The sequence below is a fragment of the Dasypus novemcinctus genome, chromosome 2 (assembly GCF_030445035.2).
Source record: "Dasypus novemcinctus isolate mDasNov1 chromosome 2, mDasNov1.1.hap2, whole genome shotgun sequence".
In the NCBI taxonomy this organism is placed as follows: Eukaryota; Metazoa; Chordata; class Mammalia; order Cingulata; family Dasypodidae; genus Dasypus; species Dasypus novemcinctus.
The window spans coordinates 159321314-159341178 of NC_080674.1; the positions used below are offsets into that span (position 1 = coordinate 159321314).

The 19865-nt window shown below is 51.1% G+C and overlaps 1 protein-coding gene across 1 annotated transcript in view; it reads left to right on the plus strand.

Moving 5' to 3' along the window:
• The first annotated feature begins 234 nt into the window (after positions 1 to 234).
• Positions 235 to 19865, plus strand: part of PPARGC1B (PPARG coactivator 1 beta) — a 109748-nt gene continuing 90117 nt past the window's right edge. Inside the window, exon 1 of the mRNA XM_058280929.2 lies at positions 235 to 631. Coding sequence (XP_058136912.1) covers positions 554 to 631 — 78 coding nt within the window. The 5' untranslated portion in view covers positions 235 to 553. The remainder of the gene's footprint in view (positions 632 to 19865) is intronic.

Below are 19865 nucleotides of genomic sequence, written 5' to 3' on the forward strand. Positions count from 1 at the left end.
GAAGCCTTCCTGATTTCTACCGCCTTTGATCTGTGGTTTCCTCTCCTTTCCTTCCCGGCCTTACAGCGGGGATAGAGAACCTCAAGCCTTCGGAGCAATCAGCCCTGGACTTTCTCTTCCGCCTCCCGGGACCTCAGTTTCCCCAGCTGTGCGGAAGCGGGTTATCTCGAAGGGCCCGCCCAGCGCTAAGGCAACGTGATTCGCTCGGGTAGGAGCGGGGGGCTGCCCGCATTGTTGCGCAGGCATCGGGCTGCTAGCTGGGACCCCGCCGCCGGGCTGCTGGGCTTTCCTCTGGGCAGTGGGTAGCGGAAGCCGGTCGGGGCTGCGGGTGCTGGGCAGGAGGGTGGGGGCGCGACCCCCTGCTCTGACGAGCGCCACGCGGCCCCGCCCCCGCAGCCCGCGGCCCTGCGGCAGCCCGGGGCCGAGCTCCGCCCTCCGCCTCCCGCCGGCCTCGCTCTCTCCTCCCTCTTCCCTCTCTCGCTCGCTCCCCCCCCCCCCCCACCCGGGCCGGCTCGGCTCTGACTCCGCCGCACGCTGCAGCCGCGGCTGGAAGATGGCGGGGAACGACTGCGGCGCGCTGCTGGACGAAGAGCTCTCCTCCTTCTTCCTCAACTATCTAGCCGACACGCAGGTACGGCCGGCCGGGGCCGGGGAGCCGGAGAAGCGTGTACTGGGCTGCTAGGGGCTGCTGCCGCAGCCGCGGAGGCCGGGAGGCAGCGGTGGGCGCTCTGGGGGAGATCGGGGGTTCCAGGCTGCAGAGCCCCCCTTCCGCGCGCCCTGCGATGCGCTCCTTTCCTGGGGCAGGGAGATGGGGGGCGCCCCCGCGCGTGCCTAAGCCCTGGGGGCGCTACGGCCGCTGAGGAGGGTCTAGCTTTGGCCGCTTGGAGTCCGCCCCCCCGCGGGCAGAGCTGGGGGGTACCGCGTTTCCTTGGGGGAGTGGAGCCGGGCCAAGGTGTGGGGGATCCTCCAGTCGGCGCTGGGCGCTGGAGGCGCGCCCTCAGCGCCCGGCACTTGCTGCCGTACTTTCACGTGGACTTGTGGCCCCGGCGCCGGCGCCTCCGCCTCTCCCTGGAGCCCCCTTGTCCTCCAGCTCCTGTTCCCCCTAGTGCTGGTGCTGGCCCCCCGCGGCTCCCCAGCGGCGCCCACTGCGCGGAGTTTCCTGCCAGTTGCCGGCTATGGGCATGGGGGTCTGCGGGGCACGTGGACATGCGGGCGGGGATAGCGCCTTCCTGGTTTCGATAACCAGTGGAGCCCCCCAGGGGTAAAGTACGGCAGGCTGGGGGCGGGAGGGCTCTTTCGGGGCCCCTGGGTTCCCCTGCGGCGCGCGGCCCGGTGCGCGCTTGGTGCTGCAGGGGGAAGGGAAGACGAGGCGGCATCCCGGGCTCTGACTGCGCCTGGGAGCCCTACTGGCGTGACAGGAGAGGGTGCTCCGGTGTGTCCAGGGGTTGAGGGCCGGGGAAGCTGGTGGCTTGGGAGACAGGGGGGTGCTGCTGGGACAAGTAGCCGTCGAAAATGCCTGCATTTGGCGTGCGTGCCCCCCACCCCTTCCCCCATTTTACCCCACCCTATGCCTGTTGCAAGCGTAAAGTTTGGCCCCAGAGTTAGGGCTTTTTTTCCGGGCGCCCTGATGCTTGCGGGTCGCCGGGAGGCTGGGGATGCGGCCAGGCGGAGGAGGAGACCCCGGATGCAGGCGCACGACTGGCCGGGCGAGGGGCCACCGGGCGGAACCGAGCGCCGCTCGCCGAGGCTGGTTTGGTACCTGGAGTGGAAGGGCCGTGTCGGCCCGTTTTGCATAACATGGGAAGGGAGGGGGAAGGCTGGTGGTGGGGGGACGGGAGGTGGGAGGGGAGAGAGGGAAACTTTGCTTCTTGTTATAATCTGCCTGTCTTTGGGCGGCAGCAGCTGTCATGGGACCGGGTGGGCGGGGAGAGGCTTGCAAGCTGACTCCTTGTGGTGAGACACGACTCGGAGCGGACGCAGCCGCCGAGACGTTCAGCTCCGGGCGGACTCCGGGCGGCGACTCCGGGCCGGCAGCTGGGACGGCGCGGCGCGGCGGAGTGTCACCGAGAGGAAGCCCGCCACGCGCCGGGGAAGGCTAGCCCTCGCCGGCTGCAGACGCCGCTGCGTCGGGGAGCCGCGGGACCGCGTGGTCGGTGGCGGGTGCGCTCGGGTGGCTTCTGGACGAGGACCGAAAGGGCTGGTGTAGTGTGACTGCGCTTCGCGAGGCCGGGCTGTGCGCGCGGGTGTGTGTGCACACGCAGCGCGCGCCGGGCGCGTACCTTTACCTCTGACGAAACTGCGGTGGAGCTCCCGCCGCCGTCCCCGGGCGCCGTCACACGCCCCGCGCTGGTGTCTGCGCGGAAGGCAGGTCCCAGCTCCAGTGTCCCGGAGCCTTCAGCCCGGGGCTAAGGGAACTAGGTGCGCGCAGGGCAGAGTTGCCCCTGAGAAAGGACCTTCTCCAGCTCCTGTACTTGTCTGGGCGTTTCCAAACCGCTCAGCTAAGAGGCGGGTGAGAGAGGCCTGAAAAATAGCCTGGAGACTCGTTCAGGGATCCTTAGCAAGAATTGCTGGATCTGACCTCGGGTTTTAACTCCATCTTCTGCGTTCTTTGGCTCACCAGTAATTAATTATTTGCCCTTAGCCCGCCCAGCGGGCCGACACAGCAGGGACATTTCACCTACGGAAACTAGAAAATTGGGTAATCAGGTGTCAGCACAAGCAGTGCAGTGAAAGTTAATCTGGGACGTTTGCTTTTTTTATTTAACCACGTGACCAGCGAAGGCTCTTCTGATGATCTCTCCCGGCCCAACTTGGGAAATGTAATTGATAGGGCATGCTTAGCAGCCGCCCCTAGAAGGCTCGTAGAATCGAGCGGAAGAAGACTTGGGCGGGCCATCCGTGCCTCCTCATTTTACAGTGGGGGAAAGAGGCTGCGAGGGGTGAGCGGCTTGTACAGGACCATGCAGCCAGCGGGTGACAGAGCCACCCAGGGCTCCTGACTCCAGGTCCTGTGTGTTACCTTGAAATAGCACTGGACTTGGAGTCAGAAGGCCTGAGTGGAGTCGCCTTCCCCACTCTCTGGCTGGGTGACCCCGGGCAAGCCATTTTAACTCCCTGCGCCTCATTTCCTTCATCTGTCAAATGGGGCTGATGGTGCCGGCATGAGAATCCAATGGCATGGTGGTGGGGTGAGCATTGTCTGCATGTGTGATGTCTGGCTGTTTGTCGAAGCTCCTCTCCTGCTGCCTTTCCGTGGCCTTCCTTCCCCTCTGCCATCTCCAGTCTGTCTGGCTAGCCCCTTTGGGAGGGGTGGGAGGAAGTGTTTTTGTCCAAAAGATTTTTGTTGCCTTTGTTGGCTAATCTGGGGTTAAAAGTAGGCTTTCTGTTTAGGAGACTTAATTTTTATCCATTCAGGCCAAAGTGCAGAAATTCACCAGAACGATTGTGAAAGTTTCTTGGAAAGGTTTGGAGCATGTATCCCGAAGAGCTTTGGGTTTGCTTCACCTTTGCTCGGGCTGTGCCCCTTGCCTGGAATGCCCTCAACCACCCATCCTGCATGGCCCTCTAGTAGGCCTGCCCAGCCCGGCTTGTCCTGCTTTCTCTCCTCTGGTTTCCTTAGCCTGTGCTAGAACCAAGCACTTTGTGCGTGAGTCCTGTGTGCCAGTGAGATTCTAGAGATAGAGTTGTGCCTTTTATCTCTTTGTGCCCACATGGCACCTGCCACCATGCTGAACCTTCTTCCTTTGCTGAGCTCTTGGCTAGGCACATGGATTATGGATGGGGGTACAGCTGAGCTGTGCCCAGCAGCAGTTCCCAGGCTGGCAGGGGAGACAGCTGGGCAGTGGGTGTGGGGAGAGAGGAATGCAGAGGGCTGCAGCTGTGGGCAGACTTGGGCTCCAAAGGCAACGCTGTAAGCCCACACTAAATATGGGTTATTTGAAGTCATATTTGAAAATGTCAGAGTCAGCAGGAACTTTAAATAAATCACTTAGTTCAACCTCTTATTTTAAAAATGTTCATTATAGAAATGCTAGAAAATACCAGCAAGTGTAAAGAAGAAAATTAAAAATAATGTAATATTACCCAAAGGTAACCACTGTTAGTTTTCATGTATATTCCAGGCTTTTTTCTTTGCTATTGATTCATAGATTACATCTTTCTGACAAAAATGGAATCATTCTGTGTATACTGATTTGTAACTTGGACTCATACTGTTTTGTAACTTGCTTTTTTTCCCCTCCAAACCATATTCTGTGAGTATCTTTCTATGTCAATAAATATTATCCTTTAATATCTTAATGGATACATAGTATTTCATTGAGGGTTGAACCAAAATGTGTTTATTCAGTCCTTTACTGTTAGTCATTTAAGTTGTTTCCAGTTTTGTTTTGTTTTTGCTATTGTAAGCAATGCTGAAATGAATATCTTTGTGCATATGTCTTATTTCCTTCATTTAAAATTCCTAGAAATGAAATTGTTCCATCAAAGGAACAGTACGGGAGTTTGGTAAATACATTTCTGGATGACCTTCTGGAAAGACTGTGCTAGTTTACACACTCACCAGCATTGTATGGGAATGCCTGGTTCGCTATCCCAGATAAGTCTTGGTGTTTCCATAGTTTTAAATTGTTATCAGTCTGTTCATCAGTATATTTTGTTGCCTTATTGTTTTAATGTGCATTTCTTTGATTAGTGATACTGAACCTTTTCCGTATGATTATGGGCCACTCGTAGTTCTGTTCTGTGAAATGCCATATTTGTGAATTTGGCCTATTTTGCCAATGGTGTCTAGCCCCCTCATTGTTCTCAAACTGGATCTAAGAATCGAAGGGGCCACTGCCACATGGAGAATTAGGAAAATGGCCTGAGACCCAGTGTTCGGTTGCTGGGTCTGTAGTATCATTGCCTCCACAGCCCTTGATGCCAGGGCCAACTTGTTTTCCAAGTCCAAGTTACAGCCATCTGTAGGACCAAGAGGAAGTGCAGTCTTTGCTGTACATTGCCCACTCCTCACCTGAGCTGAGATCAGGGCGAGTAGGTAGTGTCACCTGAGCCTGAACGGGCTTACCTCCAGGCTTTGTTCACGGGAGCCCTGGGCTTCTCTTTTGCTGGGGCTCCCTGGTGGTGCTCATAGCTGCCTGTGAAAGTCAGGGCAGGCAGTGGCCCAGCAGCTGGGCCCCGAGGGGCTTGTATTCCCCTTCACCTCAAGGCCTCCTCTCCCCAGCTGGTGCAGGCCAGTCAGAAGCTCTGGTTGCCAGGGTGTGAGTCACCCTTTTCCTTTTTTCTCTGGAATGATAGAAGGAACACTGGTTTGAGTCAGAGGCAGCCTTGCAAATGGGGCCTTGGAGCTGGGGAGTGAGGTCATGACAGGTGCATTTCAGAGTTAGCAGCTATCTTCTTCATCATCATCATCCCCATCAGTGGCACTTACTGAGCATCTTCTGGGTGGTAAACACTCTGTCAAGCCTTTTGTTTGCTTTATTATGTTTCATTCGTAAAAAATTCTACAGAGTGTCGATCCTGTTATTATCCCATTTTAGGCTGAGGATGAAATCGCTGACCTGCTGAAGACCATCTCTTTGTGTAAGTGGTAGAACCAGGATTGGGGGGAGGTCCCCAGACTGCTTGAAGACAGGGATCACTCTCTGTTTTTGTTCATCAATGTGTCTCCAGCACCTTGAGTAAATGAAGGCACACTATGTAGAGAGGAGACAACAACTCATAAGAACCTCTGCTTCTCTAGTCCTCAGTTTGTCCATCTGTAAAACGGGGATAGCAAGCCCTAACTCTTCAGGATGGGGAACTAAATAATATAATAGATATAAAATGAGCATTGACTGCCTGCTCATCACACATGGAATTCTTTTCTGTTTGAAGCACTTTAGAAAGACAGGTCCAAATATAGATCTAGTGTTGGTACATACCACCTACTTTATGTAGGGAAAAAAAAAGGATGTATGATTCTTATGTGAGTGGGAAGGGATCATAAATCAAGTGCTCTTGAAGGGAATGAGCAGGCTCAGTTCCTTTTTCTCCTCCTCCAAGGCAGTGGCATGCCTCCCATCGATCCCATGGGCACTCAATTGGATTGGACAGTTGGCGGACCTGACCTTTTTGTTCCTCTCCCCCTCTCCTGATCTAGAGCCTTGTCCATTCACAACTAGATTTCTACAGTTACAGCAAATGGATCTTTGCCACTAGACTCTGCCCTCTGCAATTTGTCTTTGGCGCTGATGGCAGATAGTCCTCTAAAGTGCATGCTTGTTGTTATTCCCTTGTTCACACATCTCCCATGGCTTCCCGTACTTTTTTTAAGGAGGTACCAGGGATTGAACCCAGGACACTGCACATGAGAAGCAGGCACTCAACCACTGAGCTACATCTGCTCTCCCTCCCCCCCAGCCCCTCCCCCCCTTTTTTTGAGATAATACTAAGGACCACATATTGAACCTGGGACCTTGTATGTGGGAAGCCAGTGCTCAACCACTGAGCCACATCAGCTCCCCTGAGTTGGTTTCCTCATTTGTTCTGCTTGTTATTTGTTTTTTTTTTTTATTTTCAGGAGGCACCGGGAACCAAATTCAGGACTGCCCCTTCTTCCCCTGGTGTGGGAGGCAGAAGCTCAACTGCTTGAGCCATATCTTCTCGCAGCACTTTTTTTTTTTAGTTAGGCCAGTAAAAAGAATTTATTTGGGAAATGGGGACAAGAACAGGCTTGCTGAGAAATGGGAGAGAAAGACAGAAATACACACCAAGATCCAGTGTGGACTCCTCTAGGCAGAGAAAGCTCCCAGCATTTTTAATGTCCAAACTCTAAATCTATTGTTCAAGGACCTTCAGGTACCTGAAGTTGGAGAGTTAAGCCCTTGCTTTTATCCTGAGTGGTCTGCTTTCCCTCTGGGATCCTGACCCACCGCAGAATATGCCATGGATTTTCCTCTTGGAGGCTTACACTCATGCTGTGTGTCCCCTCTGTCTCTATTCCCACAGTTTCTATTGCTCATCCTCCAAGATGTACCTCACATGCCATCATTTTGGTCATGTCTTTGCACTCACCTCCAGGCACGTGTGACATCCCACGTGTGACAGAGTGCAGTGGCTGACAGAGCACTCACTGTGGCATCAGCGTGTTTGGGTTTGATTCCTGGCTCTGTGATTTGTGCTTTGGGCTACAAACTTTTCTGAGCTTCCATTTCCTCATGTGTGACAAGAATATAATGATAACAGCACTTCCCTCGTAAGATTATTATGAGGCTACAGTGCAAATCAAACAATAAAATGGATTTAAACCATCTAACACTGGCCTGGCCTATAGTTAACACCAAGTAATAGATATGTGTCTGCTAATATCGGTCACATTAAGTCTTGTTACTTAGAAAACACTCCAGAAGATGCTATGCTTCGTGCGGGCAAGGATTTTGCCTGTTTCATTCATGATTTTCCTGCAGTGAATAGACAAGTTCCTGTAACACAGTAGACACCAGTAAGTCCTCACAGAGTGAATGAATATGCAAGACTCTGAGCCTGAATCTTCAGGGCAGGCACTGCTTCTCCTTTTGTATTTTCAGGCCATGTGTTCCTGAGAAGAGATGGACTAACAAGTGTGGTGGAGTGAACTGAAACATCTCCTTCCCATGGCTCCCACCATCATTTTAATGTATTTATAGCCTACCTGAACATCAAGCCCCAGCTCATACCTGTCCTCTCTGGAAAGCCTTTCATGCTAAATGTTCTGCCTCTACCACTAATGTGGCATATGCTACTTACTGCCCAGTGGAATCTGTCTGTGCTTTTATCCCAACAACTAGATTAAAAGCTTTGGGAGTGCAAGAAATTATTTTTAACCCCTGACAAGCCTTATGGTTGCCCATTAAGTAGACAAGTTGTATATGTTTAGGTGTCAGGTTGTCTGAGAAGAGCTTTGTATTATAAGCATTTTACTGTGGAGAATGTCAAACACATACAAAAGTAGATGGTAAATAGTGAGAATAGTATAGTGAATGTGAATCCCCTGTCACTCAGTGTCATCCATGATCAACTCATGCCACTCATCTCACCAGTGAATATTTCGGTGTTTATTTGTGAAGTGACTTTTGAGACTACCTTATGTATTTCTACCCACAACTCTGTGTGGCTGGTTGTGTTCTCCCATTTTGTAGATGATGAAACTGAGGCGCAGAGGTTAAATTGTTCACGTTTTTGCAGCTAGTGAGTGGCTGACCTGGGTTTTGAACCTTGGTCTATGAGCAGTTCCCTCTCCTGCCCGGCCCTTTGAGAACATTGAATTCACCCCCAAGTTTTCCAGAAGAGGGGACATTGAGGCACAGAAAGAGATGCCACCTGGGTGGAGGATCAGGAAAAGAACAACCAGCTCTTTTACAGTATCAGGACTTAGCAAGTGAGGGGTTCTCAGTGCTGGGGAAGGACCAGGGTGGGTAGTCCTTGGAGGATAGACGCTATTGCCCAGGGCAGCTGGACTTTGCAATGGCTGTGGGACCCTGGGATAAGGTCCACCACCATTCCTGGACAGGCTGAATTTCCTTCTGGCTCTCACTGTTCTGAACACCAGAAGCCCCGCCTGCCTGACCCCTTGTGTTGACTGTGGGTTCTCACGTTAGATGCTCAGGACCACCCAGGGAGGGAGACAAGGCTGTGGGTCTCAGCAGCCTGGCTTCGCAGAGCTCAGAGAGGAGGGGCCAGGCCCGCGGTCACACAGCCCGGCTGGGCACAGGGTCGACAGGCTCATGGTGGCGACTGAACTCCTGGGCTCCATGCCCTGCTCCCAGGGTAGGGAGGCTGAGTTGCCACCCGGGGCTATAGTACAAGGCCAGAGAGATTTTCACAAACGAGAGGGCAAAGTCATTGGTTAATTATCCCCAAAGGCCAGTAATTACTGCTCCTTGTTTTAGGTAAGAAGATGAGCCATTTGCCTTAATTATTTGTTTAGGTGGCCAAGAAGGCTTTGGATCCCAGCATTGGGCTCCACGTGGGGCAAGCCCTGTGCCTTGGCCCGGGACTTCTCTGTGCCTCAGTTTTTTCATCTAGGAAATGGGATTGCTAGTAGCACACACGTTAAAGGGTATTAGTGAGTTCTGGGTGAAGGATTTTGTTACGTGTCTTGTGCTTTAGAAATCTCCATCAGTAGTGGTCATGGTGACTTATCACAGACAGATACAACGCAGAGCCTGCTGTTTGTCTTCTCCCTGAGCTCTGGGGTTCCCTTTTCAGAGTGTTGTTTTTCCTTCCCTCCTCTCCTACACTTCTGGAAAGCTAAAGAGGAATCCCATCCAGCCTTTCCTGGATTTAGGAAACCAAATCCAGTTCTATGCCACATGAATGAGGAGGAAAAGGAATATCAGATAGCGGTTAAGAGCGCTGGGCTTTGGAGTTTAGCTGTGCGGGATTTAAATCAGGGCTCTACCACTTACTAGCGTGTGGCCTTGAGTTAGTCTCTTAACCTCTCTGACCTCAGTTGCCTCATGTGCATAATTGGGCAGAATAATACTATGTTCTTCTTGGGGTGCCTGCGAGGGTAAACAATGCTTGCAGCATTGCCTGACACAAAGTAAGCATTCAATAAATAAGAGGCACTGTGATGGTGACAGTGGCAATGAGGTAAAATACACAAATGGGAACTTGAACTTTCAGGGAGTTGGGAGAGCCGTAGAGACCGTCTCGTTCAGTGCCCTTACCTCGAAGTAAGGAAGCAGACTGGGAGCAGATTGGGCCTTCAGGTCATGCTGCAGAGGCAGGACAAGACCTCCAGCCACTGTCTGCTTGGTGAGGGCTGGCTCTGCAGAGCAGGGACTCAAAGTGTCTGGGACCCACTGTCTGGGAACTCAGCCGGGCGAGGCCCTCTTGGCTGAGATGGATGCTCCCTGGGAGCTCTGCAGCCGTATTTTTTCCTTGTGAGTGCCTGGCAGAGCACAGTCATTTAGCAGAGGAAGAGTGAGGAGTCATTAGAAACCAGGCCCTGAGCAGTTGCAGCAGCCGGCCCACGAGTGGCTCCCTGGTGTTGCCATGGCAAACAGCCTTGGTAACATGGCTGCTTGCGCCTTCCTCTCTGGTCTCAGGCTCCTCGTGGGGAAGCGGAGTACCCAAGACACTGGGGAAGGCCCTGCCCTGGCTCCTTGGCACCAAGGGCAACCCGCCCTCTATGCTGCTAATGATCACAGGCCGCAAAAGTTCCTGCTAGGAACACCTGCAGGCCTGCCCTGCACAACCACAGAAGCAGGCTCCTGGGCATGGCATTCGAGGCCCCAAATGTCCATCCATCCACGTAGTCATCACCATGCCCCGCCGGACCCACTGCTGCAAGGGCAGAACAACGTGATGTGCTTACAGTGGCCCTTGGTCCGAGTTTCTCCCAGGCTGGGTCATCTCCAACCACGTCCTTCGACAGTAATGATGATGATGAGTAGGACAGTCAACAACCACTAACCCTTTCAGGCACTTTCTTTGCCAGGCCCCATGTTAAATTCCTCATGTGTGCAATCGCATTTACTCTCAGGAATCCCATGAAGTAGTTCCCACTGTTATCCCCACTTTCCACTTGGGCAGTGGAGGCTGACCCCCGAGTTTGTGTCCATCGCTGTGGTGCTGGTGGTGCTCTGAAGGCCCCGTCATGAGCTGTCCCCTTACCCCCTCCCTGCCATCTCCAACTGCATCCTTTGCAGCCCAGCTCGAGAACCGCCACCCTTAATCCATCCCTCACAGTTAGCCCCTCTCTGCCCTGTGATTCTGTGGCCTGCTACAGACACTTTGTGTGCCCTGCCTTCACCCCGTTCTCTTCACCCTGGCGAGTCTATATTTGCCGTCCACTAACTCCCCAAACCAAACAGACGGGAAGTTCAGTCACTTGCCCCAAACAACCCAGCTAGGAAGTGGTAGGACCAGGACTTGAACCAGGGTCTGTCTTCCTCAAAGCACTGGAATGGGGAATGGTGGGCACCAGCGGGGAGGCGTGTGGCATGATCTCAGTGGCGGTGCAAGTCAGGGGAGGTGAGCGGGATGTGGGAAAGAAAGCAGAGGGAGCAGGGGGCCCCAGGCCGAGATGGGGATGCAGAAGAGGATTAGGTTTGGGGGAGGACATCCACTACATCTATGCCAGATACCGTCCTCATTCCAGACCGTTCCCAGATCTTTGTTCAGGGCAGAGCTCTGGTCCCGGCCTGTAATAACCTTGGTTTATGCATGTGCTCTTTACTCCTTTATCTACCCAGTCAGGACTGGAGCTGCTTGAGGCAGGACCTTGTTGAGTCCCCAGTGCCTTAACAGTTCCCTGTGCATTGGAGGTTCCCAGTAAATCTGTGTTGAATGACTGGATGAATGAACAAATGCTGTTGGGTTTTTTGCGAACGTCACCTACTCTTTGCCTCGTCCCAGAGGCCATCTTCTGTGTTTGGGCCTGTGATTGGGCGTGTAGGTGAGGGGGTGTGGGGAGATTGTCCTGTTCCCCACAAGGTGCTCTTGCCCTTGTCTCCAAGATAAGCCTTGTGTTCAAAGGGATCCAAGGCAAAACACTCTGTGGAGCCTCCAGAACACACTTCCTGCGTGGACAGGTCTTTGTGTAATATTAAAGCCCTGTGAGGGTGATAGTCAGGGCCCAAATGGGGCAGGGGCTCACAGCCCACGGGCCTTGGTGCCCACAGGGAGGTATCTGGTCGAATGTGCTCACATCTTCTGGGGTGTGAAACCAGCGTCTTACCGTGGGCCTCATGCCCATTGCCCAGCCGCTTTTTCCAGGGGGAGCGGCAGGTTTGCCTCCACTCAGGAGGGAGGAGGAGGGAGCCAGGGTGGGGGGGCAGGGGAGGACTCTGGGACCAGACACTGGGGTCTCCAGCCCAAGAGGGTAACTCTGCGACATGGCCATCCTTCCTTCCTGGGAGCTCCCTCAGGACTTGGTCTGTTCCACATAGGCTTGCCCTTCCCTTCTTCCTTAGAGCCGACTTGCTCTTAGTTTACACACTGTGCTTACGAGGGTTGTAGCCATGTCCAGGCCTCATGACGAGAGCAGCAGCAAATCAGTGCTGTTAGTGTGCGTCTGTGCAGGTGTGGGGTGTGGGTGGGGGCTCTGCCAGAGGCAGCTGCGCAGGGTCGGGGCGCCCCACACTCCTCAGGAGTTCCTGGGTCCATGAAAGTACAGTGCTAAGTGTCATAGGGACAGTGTCTCCTTCCTGAGGAAAGGTATAGGCTGTTCAGAATTCTTTGAGGAAAGGACGCGTGAAGTATGTTTTGATACTATTACCACCTAAATAGGAAGTCTAGCAAATGCAGAAAAAAATTTTGGTATTCAAAGTGATCCATAAACTTGGTTTATTGTGGGCTCACTTCATTCCTCAATGGTGCCAGAGAATTAGAGAAGTCAGTCTAGCCATAGAAGTCTTTCTTCGAAAGTTAACAGTGCAGTCCTCAGTGGAATGTGTGGAATCAGCTTCTCTATTTCTAAGGCTGCGTGGAGCAGTGCAAGGAAGGTGGGGCAGTGGAAGGAGTATGGCTTAGGCAAGCACTGATTGGCCTCCAGAAACAGTGTAGCTTGGACTTTAGAGGCAAACTATTTGATTCACATCTTAGTTTTATGACTTATTAGGAAGGAATTGCACAACTGTTCTGTGTGCTGTTTAGGCAGCCCTCAAATGGGCATAACAACAGGACCTACCTTTTAGGGTTGGTAGAACCAATCTGGGATGTGGTTTAAAAATAATAATAATTACACATCTGGGGCCCTGCCAGACCTAGTGAATGAGAATTTTTGAGAGTAGGCCCTTTATAGCTTCTAGGCCTTTAAAAAGCTCCGTCTGATGGCACGCCAGCGCCTGACGTTGAGTAACTCTTTCGCCTCCCTCTCTTCTTTTTCCTGCCTCAGCTGGGCGCACGGGGTAATACGAAGTAAATGTGTGGACAGTAAATGCGTGAACGGCCAGGGAGCAGATAGAAAGCCCCTTTAGAAGGCCTGGTTAAGAAGGGCCGCTTCCTTGTTTAGAATTTTCATTTGATTCTCACCTCAATTTTGTATTGCCGCCGGCACGAGGAGAGGAGTATTCCCATTTTATAGATGGGAAAATGAGGCCCAGAGAGTGCTTAGATAGGACCTTGCAGCTAATCAGGGTTCGAATAGTTGCACTTGAGCGATTTGCATCTGTACCTGTCCTCTTTGGTCCACAGCCACACATCCACCTATGGGACAACTCATAGATGGGGTGGCACAAATATTTTAAGAGGTGGGTGGGTTCCCAGAGGGAGGAGAGGGCCTTAGGGAATGCAAGACATCTAAAAGACCTAAACCCCTCAGACCAGTGACCCTTCAGTATATCGGACCTGTAGATATCTGGGGTGCTGGTCATGGTGCCAGGCCAAACAATGATGGAAGGATAGCTATTCAAACCCACTTCTCCCGATGCCCCCTTCACTGCCTTCCCAGTTGTATGTGCTGCTCCTATCAAGTGGCCAGGGCGTGGCTCAAATGTTAACAGTAGTAGTCCTTGAGCTAGTTCAGTGAGGCGTTCAGTGAGGCCTTTGCCTTGCTGTTCCCTCCTCTGGGAATGCTTTTCCCAGGCATTGCCAGGGCTTGCTGCTCCCTCATCTCCTTCAGGTCTGCTCAGACATCACCTCCCCAGAGGCCTTCCCTGACCTCCTGCTCTGCCCACTTTCTATCACAGTATGTGTTCTATTTTCTTTAAGCCAGAAAGAAATATCTAGGATATTTTCTTGCTTACTAATTTGTACCTTGCTGGTTGCCTGTCATCCTCTGGGGATGAAAGGTCCACAAGGCCTGGGCATTGCCTCTCTAGTTCCCCCAAATCCCTAGGACCTAGCTCAGGGCATGCGGTTGGTACTCACTGGCTGCTTCCTGAATGAATGAGTTGGCTGAGCCTTTAATCTGTAGTGGCTGCTGTGCCGAGCTCATTTAATCCTAACAACCCCAGGAGATAAATGCTGCCAGCCCCATTCTGCAGATGAGACCTGAGGCTCAGGGGAGTGGGGAAGCCTGGGAAGAGCACCTTTGCTGACTTAGGCCACGCAGAGGCCCTCAGGGGTCCAGCAGGTGGGTGTGGCCAGGGCTCTGCCCCAAGAAGCATGGCCCAGTGCCCCAGTGACCTCATGCCACCTTCTTCCTAGGGTTGGCAGCAGCTCCCTCTGCTGCGACTGGCCATCAGGTACCTGCTCAGCGGCACCCTGGGCGCCAGCTTTCTCCAGCCCGTGCTCTTTGTCCTGCTGAGTGAGGGAGTGGCTGCCTGGCTTGTAGTTCCTAGACCAGACCCCAGCAGAAATGTGGTCATCTCCTCAGAGCCTGCAGCGCCGCCTCCCAGGACGGGGGTGGTCCTCGGCCAGGTGCCTTCCAGGCAAACCCCAAGGACAGTGGTGGTGTCTCAGATGAAGTCTTTGCCAGAGCTCCCTCCCCCTAGAGTCAGAGTGGGCCCAGACGAGTGGATCCAGTGTTGGGGACAGCAGGGCGGGCCTGAGGATGAAATAAGGAGACAAGAGTGAGAGGGAGGAGGTGGGTTTAGAAGCCACCCCAGCAGGAAAAGAAAGGCCTTTGCTTAGAAGATGACCTGATAGGGAATTTTCAATTATCTGGTTACAGGACGGAGGAGAGCTGGGTGAACACAGCCCAGGGCCTAGAATCTGAGGGCCAGAGGGAGGAGGACGAGAGCAGTGGTTAGGTCAGCCCAGAGCTCTGGGCTAGGGTCTGAGGCCACGGTCTGTCATTTCACAGCTCAGTGACTTACGGTGTGTTACTTACTTTGCCTCCGTTTCCTCACCTGTGGAACAGACTAGTGTCTGAAGAGCTTACGAGTCTGGGTGATGTAAGCCATAATAATGACCATCATTAGTGACAGAATGGTGTGATGACAGGGCTGGTGGGGTACAGAGCCATGGCTTACCATCTGATACCTCTTCCTCTTTCCAGGCAGCAGTCACTGCTGTGCGGGAAGCTGGGGTTGCAGATTTGAACAAGCCCTGCTCTGTGCCGTGGGCGAGTGGCCAGCACGGAGGGAGTGTCTAGGCACCTCGTGTAGCAGAAAGAGTACTGAGGGACGAGCAGGAGCGGGCTAAGAAGGCAGGGAAGGGCATCCGGGCCGAGAGTCCCGCCTGTCGCAAAGCCAGCAGATCCTGCGGCTAGCAAATGACCAGTGGATGACTGGGTGGGAGACCTGAGCTCCCTGCAGGTTGGGGGGGATTTGAGCTGCCAGAGGGACTCCCTATGAGGCTGAAGAACAGACAGGACGGACTAAGTGTCGAGAAGAATGAGTGGGAGCACCAGGATTTCCAACCTGAGAAACTAGCCGGAGCAGGCTACTCTGGGGAGCGGGAGGGTGGCTCTGACAGTGACGGGGTTTTCCCAGGCCTCGGGGGCAGGACTGAGTGAGCTGTATCGCCCACTCCCTCATCTTTCCCTGAGTCTGTGCAGCTCGTTCCCAGGCACTAGGCATGGAGTAGGAAGCAGTAAGGGCTTTGCATGGGATTTGTCACCAAGTGTGAGGCACAGCTTCTCATCTTGGCTGAAGTTCCTTGTCCAGTGGAGCAGGAATCGCCATCACGGAAGGCCGGAGCATCCCTCTGTGGGACCAGGCCCTGGGTTGGCACTGCTGTCATGGGCAGGGTGGCTCTGAAATGTCCCCTTCTCAGGGTAATCACAGGCTGCCCCTAGCCACCGTGGCTTCCTGACCAGTCTTCTTCCAGGTGAGGAAGGGATGCGTGACTTGGTGCTGCATCCTCACCAGCGGGCTCAGGGGACGGGGCAGGTAAATAGCCGAGGTGGCTGATTAAGTACTGCACCGGGGCAGTGAGGGAGTGCACTCCCGTCCCTTGAGCTCGTAATGGCCAGCAGTGTCTACTCGCTGGCGGTGCCCCCCAGCATTCTCTTCCTGGCACCCCCAACCCCCGGCCTGACTTCAGTGAGGTGGTGTGACATCACCTGAGTCCAGCCTGCATCACGTCACTGGCCCTGGGCACAACACTTGTCACTTAACCTGTCTTAACCTTAGTTTCTTCATCTGTAAAATAGAACTAATTAATAAAAACACCTACTTCCAAGGGTTGCTAGGAGGAATAAATGAGTATGCAAGACAGGAATTGGTACAGAGCAAGCCCTTAATAAATTCAACTGCTATGATAATTATTGTCATCATCATAATAATTATTACTCCTATTATCACTACTGTTATCCCTTTTAGCATACTGCAGAATTCACAGCGTTTTCACATCCATAATTCACATCCCCATGACCATTTTTATTTCCATTTTATAGATTATGCTCCTGACGCCCAGGCACGTTGAAGTGACTTGCCCAGCAGGGTCACTGCTGCGGGACCTCAACAGGAATGCATGCCTCAGGGACCCCACTCCGTGTCCTTTCCTCCCCACATGCTGGCTCATTTCAGGGGTCTATCCGGAAGTCCCTCCTGGAGCCCACACAGACGCAGCGCCTGATCTAGAGGGAGGGGGGAGGATTTTAAAGGGGCCCTCAGGCATTCGTGTCTGTGTGCCATCTCGACTGAGTTCCCAGAATTACCTTGAATTCTCCTTGGAGCAATGATCCCCAGTCTTTTTGGAGTTGGGATGGCCACAGTTGCAGCTGTGGAACACTCTCAGGAAAGCTGAGCTTCTGTCATTCCCCTTTAGCGCAGAGTTAGGGAAGAGAAAATCTTGTTTAGAGATGAGCTGTCCTGGAGATTAGAGTGTAATGGTGAGAATATTGTACCTGGAGATCCGGAGGGAGTTCTGGGTTCAGATCCTGTCTGTCCATCTTGGCTGTGTGACCTTGGACATGTCTCACCCCCTCTCTGGGCCTGTGCCTCTCCATCCCTTCCACCTCTGCCATCCTGTGGCTTATGGTCTTTCTATAGTGGAGCTGTTTTAGGGTGTCATAAACCCAGGATTATGAATCACTGGTGTTGTTTTGCCTTTGTAAATCCTGCCTGGGGCAGAACCACCAGGTACTGGATGGAGAGGGAGAAGGTTAGTTACTGGAGACAGATTGAGCTAGTAAATGGTCACATCTCAGATAGCTGCAGTGATTTCCTGCAGCCCTTGGGCAAAATCAGTCAGTTGCAGGTTCTTCATTCCAGGCTGTGTTCTCTTTCCTGGGTGACAGATGCTGACTTCTCTTTGAACTGCTAGTTGGAAGAAATTTGTCATGGAATCATGTGTCTTAAAAGAGTGGGTTTGGAAGGAGGAGAAGGCAGAGGAGGAAATTCAGGGAAGAGAATCCCCGATTTCCAACCTCCCCAGTGACTCACAGAACATTTGAATAAGTCACTCATGGGGGTGGAAAGATTGGGTGAAAATCAGGAACTTGGGGCCAGATTTTTTTTAAGAGCAAATTATTCAAAATCCCCTACTAATAGATATTTCTAAAATGATTTCTTCCTTTGTTGTACAGTACCATATTATCCATCATGAATCCTTTTTTTTTTTTTTTTTGGTTAAATCTGCAAAACTACCTTTTAGCTCTCCTCCTTCTTTTAGTTAAAACAATATTTTAATAGGAGAGGGACAGTATCTGTGAATTCTCAGATACCCCTGGGGGTTTGCAGACTTGGTGTGGATACTGTTTGAGGCTCAAGATGGCCAAATTTGGGCCCCGGCCGCCCCTGTGCCTTTCACGCAGAGCCACTGCTGGCTCAGCCACAGGGTCTGTAATTATTTAAAGAAAGCTCACATCAAGTGGAAAAAGAGCTACCACACTTAGGGTACCATGTGGTCAATAGGCAATTTAACACCAGGGCCGCCCAACTCCCCCCGGCCCTTGCCAGCTGCTGGATATTGCCGGGTGGATTAGGTGACCTGGGGCTGACGGGCAGGTCCATGTGCTCAGAGCAGTGTCCCTGCAAGAGGCCAGGCCCCCTTCAGCCTGGAAGATGGGACCTGCACGCCTCCAGGGGGGAAGTGCGGCTCTGGGCCTAAGGAGCAAGTTTATGTTGAGTAAAAAGAAAGCTAAAAGTTATGAAATTAAAAGCTTAATATTTTTATGTTTATACGTTTTATAAATTTATATATAAAAAAGTTTTATAACTCTGACATTCGCTTAATTGGTCTGTAAGTAGCCATTAACTTTGGAAATATGGTTTACTGCCTTAAATCCCTTTTTCATTTTATAGTTTGGTTGTTTTGTTCAACAAATGTAATATTCTTTCAAAAATTAATATCTAAAAAAATGTCAAGTGTTAGGTACTGACCTGTCAGAGAAAGTGAGGTTGCCCCACCTCATAATCTCTTCCCCCCGAAGAAACAACCACTGTTGGTGGTTTAGTGTGTTTAAATGCCTTCTAACTGAACGTGTGATTATTTGTTTTATTTTATTTTTATATAAATGGTATTTTTTTTTCTTGCTACAAAAGTGACAGGTGTTAATTTATCGAAGTTTGAGAGAAGAAAAATGCATACAAAAAAGAAAATAAAAATCCCCCAAATCCTAGCATCTAAAAATAATCAGTCAAGAGCACTGCATTAAAAAAAAAAAAGAAACAAACGATGTAGGAACAAATGTAGATTCCTCCTGCAGTCAATCTTCCCCAGCTCTGAAACACTTTTTCCTCTCCCCAGCCTTCATCTATGGGCTGATTTTTGTCTATGAACTTGAGACGGAGAGAACCTAGTCTTTGTCATGGCTTAATTTGCCCACCCACTGACCTCTTTTAGCTTCCATTCTTCCTTTTTAAAATGGGAACAATCCCTGCACTGCTCTTTAATGGATTTGAAAATTAACTGCAAGTCGTAGTCATGTCCAGCTGTCCCACAGTGTTATTACTTCTCCAGCCTGCGCCCACTCTAGCTACTGCCATTACTGCTGTTAACTCAGACAGTGCCAGTTTTTGACAATATCTGATCACCTCTCAGTATTTCACCTGGCTGACAGCCAGCAAACCCCAAATTTGAGTTCTATTCCACACACTTGTGTATCACATCTGTCTATATATACATTTGTTAGTATGTACAGAACAAGATAAACACCGTTGTTGGTAGAGAAGGCATTTAAACCCAGGCTTTCCTAGCTTGGAATCTGTTACTCCCGGGGCTGTTTGAAGTCTTACCTGACCCACCTTGTGATTCAGGCTGCAATTTTGGGAGCACACTCAAGGCAAAGAGCTCGGTGGGGTCATACCGAGCAAGTCCTGGGAAGATCCAGCTGCTGAACAAGCTGCTTTTCATACTTGTTTCTTCATCAACATGGGTTCAATAGAAAGATTACTATGAACCAAATATGTTGTGTAACATATTGTATGATTCAACAATAACAAACAAAAAAACAAAAAGCAAAAAAAAAATGTTTATATGTATCCAATAGAAAAAAAATAGGAAGGAGACACTAGCCTTGCTTTTTTATTTATTCTAAAAATGAAATACTTGGCACTGGTACAAAAAAATTACAAGTTGCAAATGTTAAGCCATCCGTCCTTGTGTTCCCCTCCCTAGAGCAACTTTGCTACCAGTTTCTAATGAGTCCTTACAGAAATAAATCACGCAGGCACCAGCATATATATGGCTAATATCCTACCCCCTTTTTTGCACCATTGTAGCAAACCAAGAACATTTTTATATAACTTGCTTTTTACCACTTATCTTAAAAATCATTTAGTATCAGTGTGTAAAAGATCTTCTTTGCTTTATTTTACTTCATTTTTTTTTGGCTTGTCTGTAGGTTTTTTTAACCAGCCATTTTGGACTTTTAGGTTATTTCTAACTTAGTGCTGCTACTAGTCTGCAGTGAGTATCTGTATAAGTGTTGGTTTGCACACATGGGAGTATATATGTGGGATCAATACTTTAGAGGGTAATTGCTGAGTAAAAGTTGTATGTACTTTAAAATTTGATGACTATTTACCATGTTTCCCTTCATGAAGTGATATCTACTTACATAT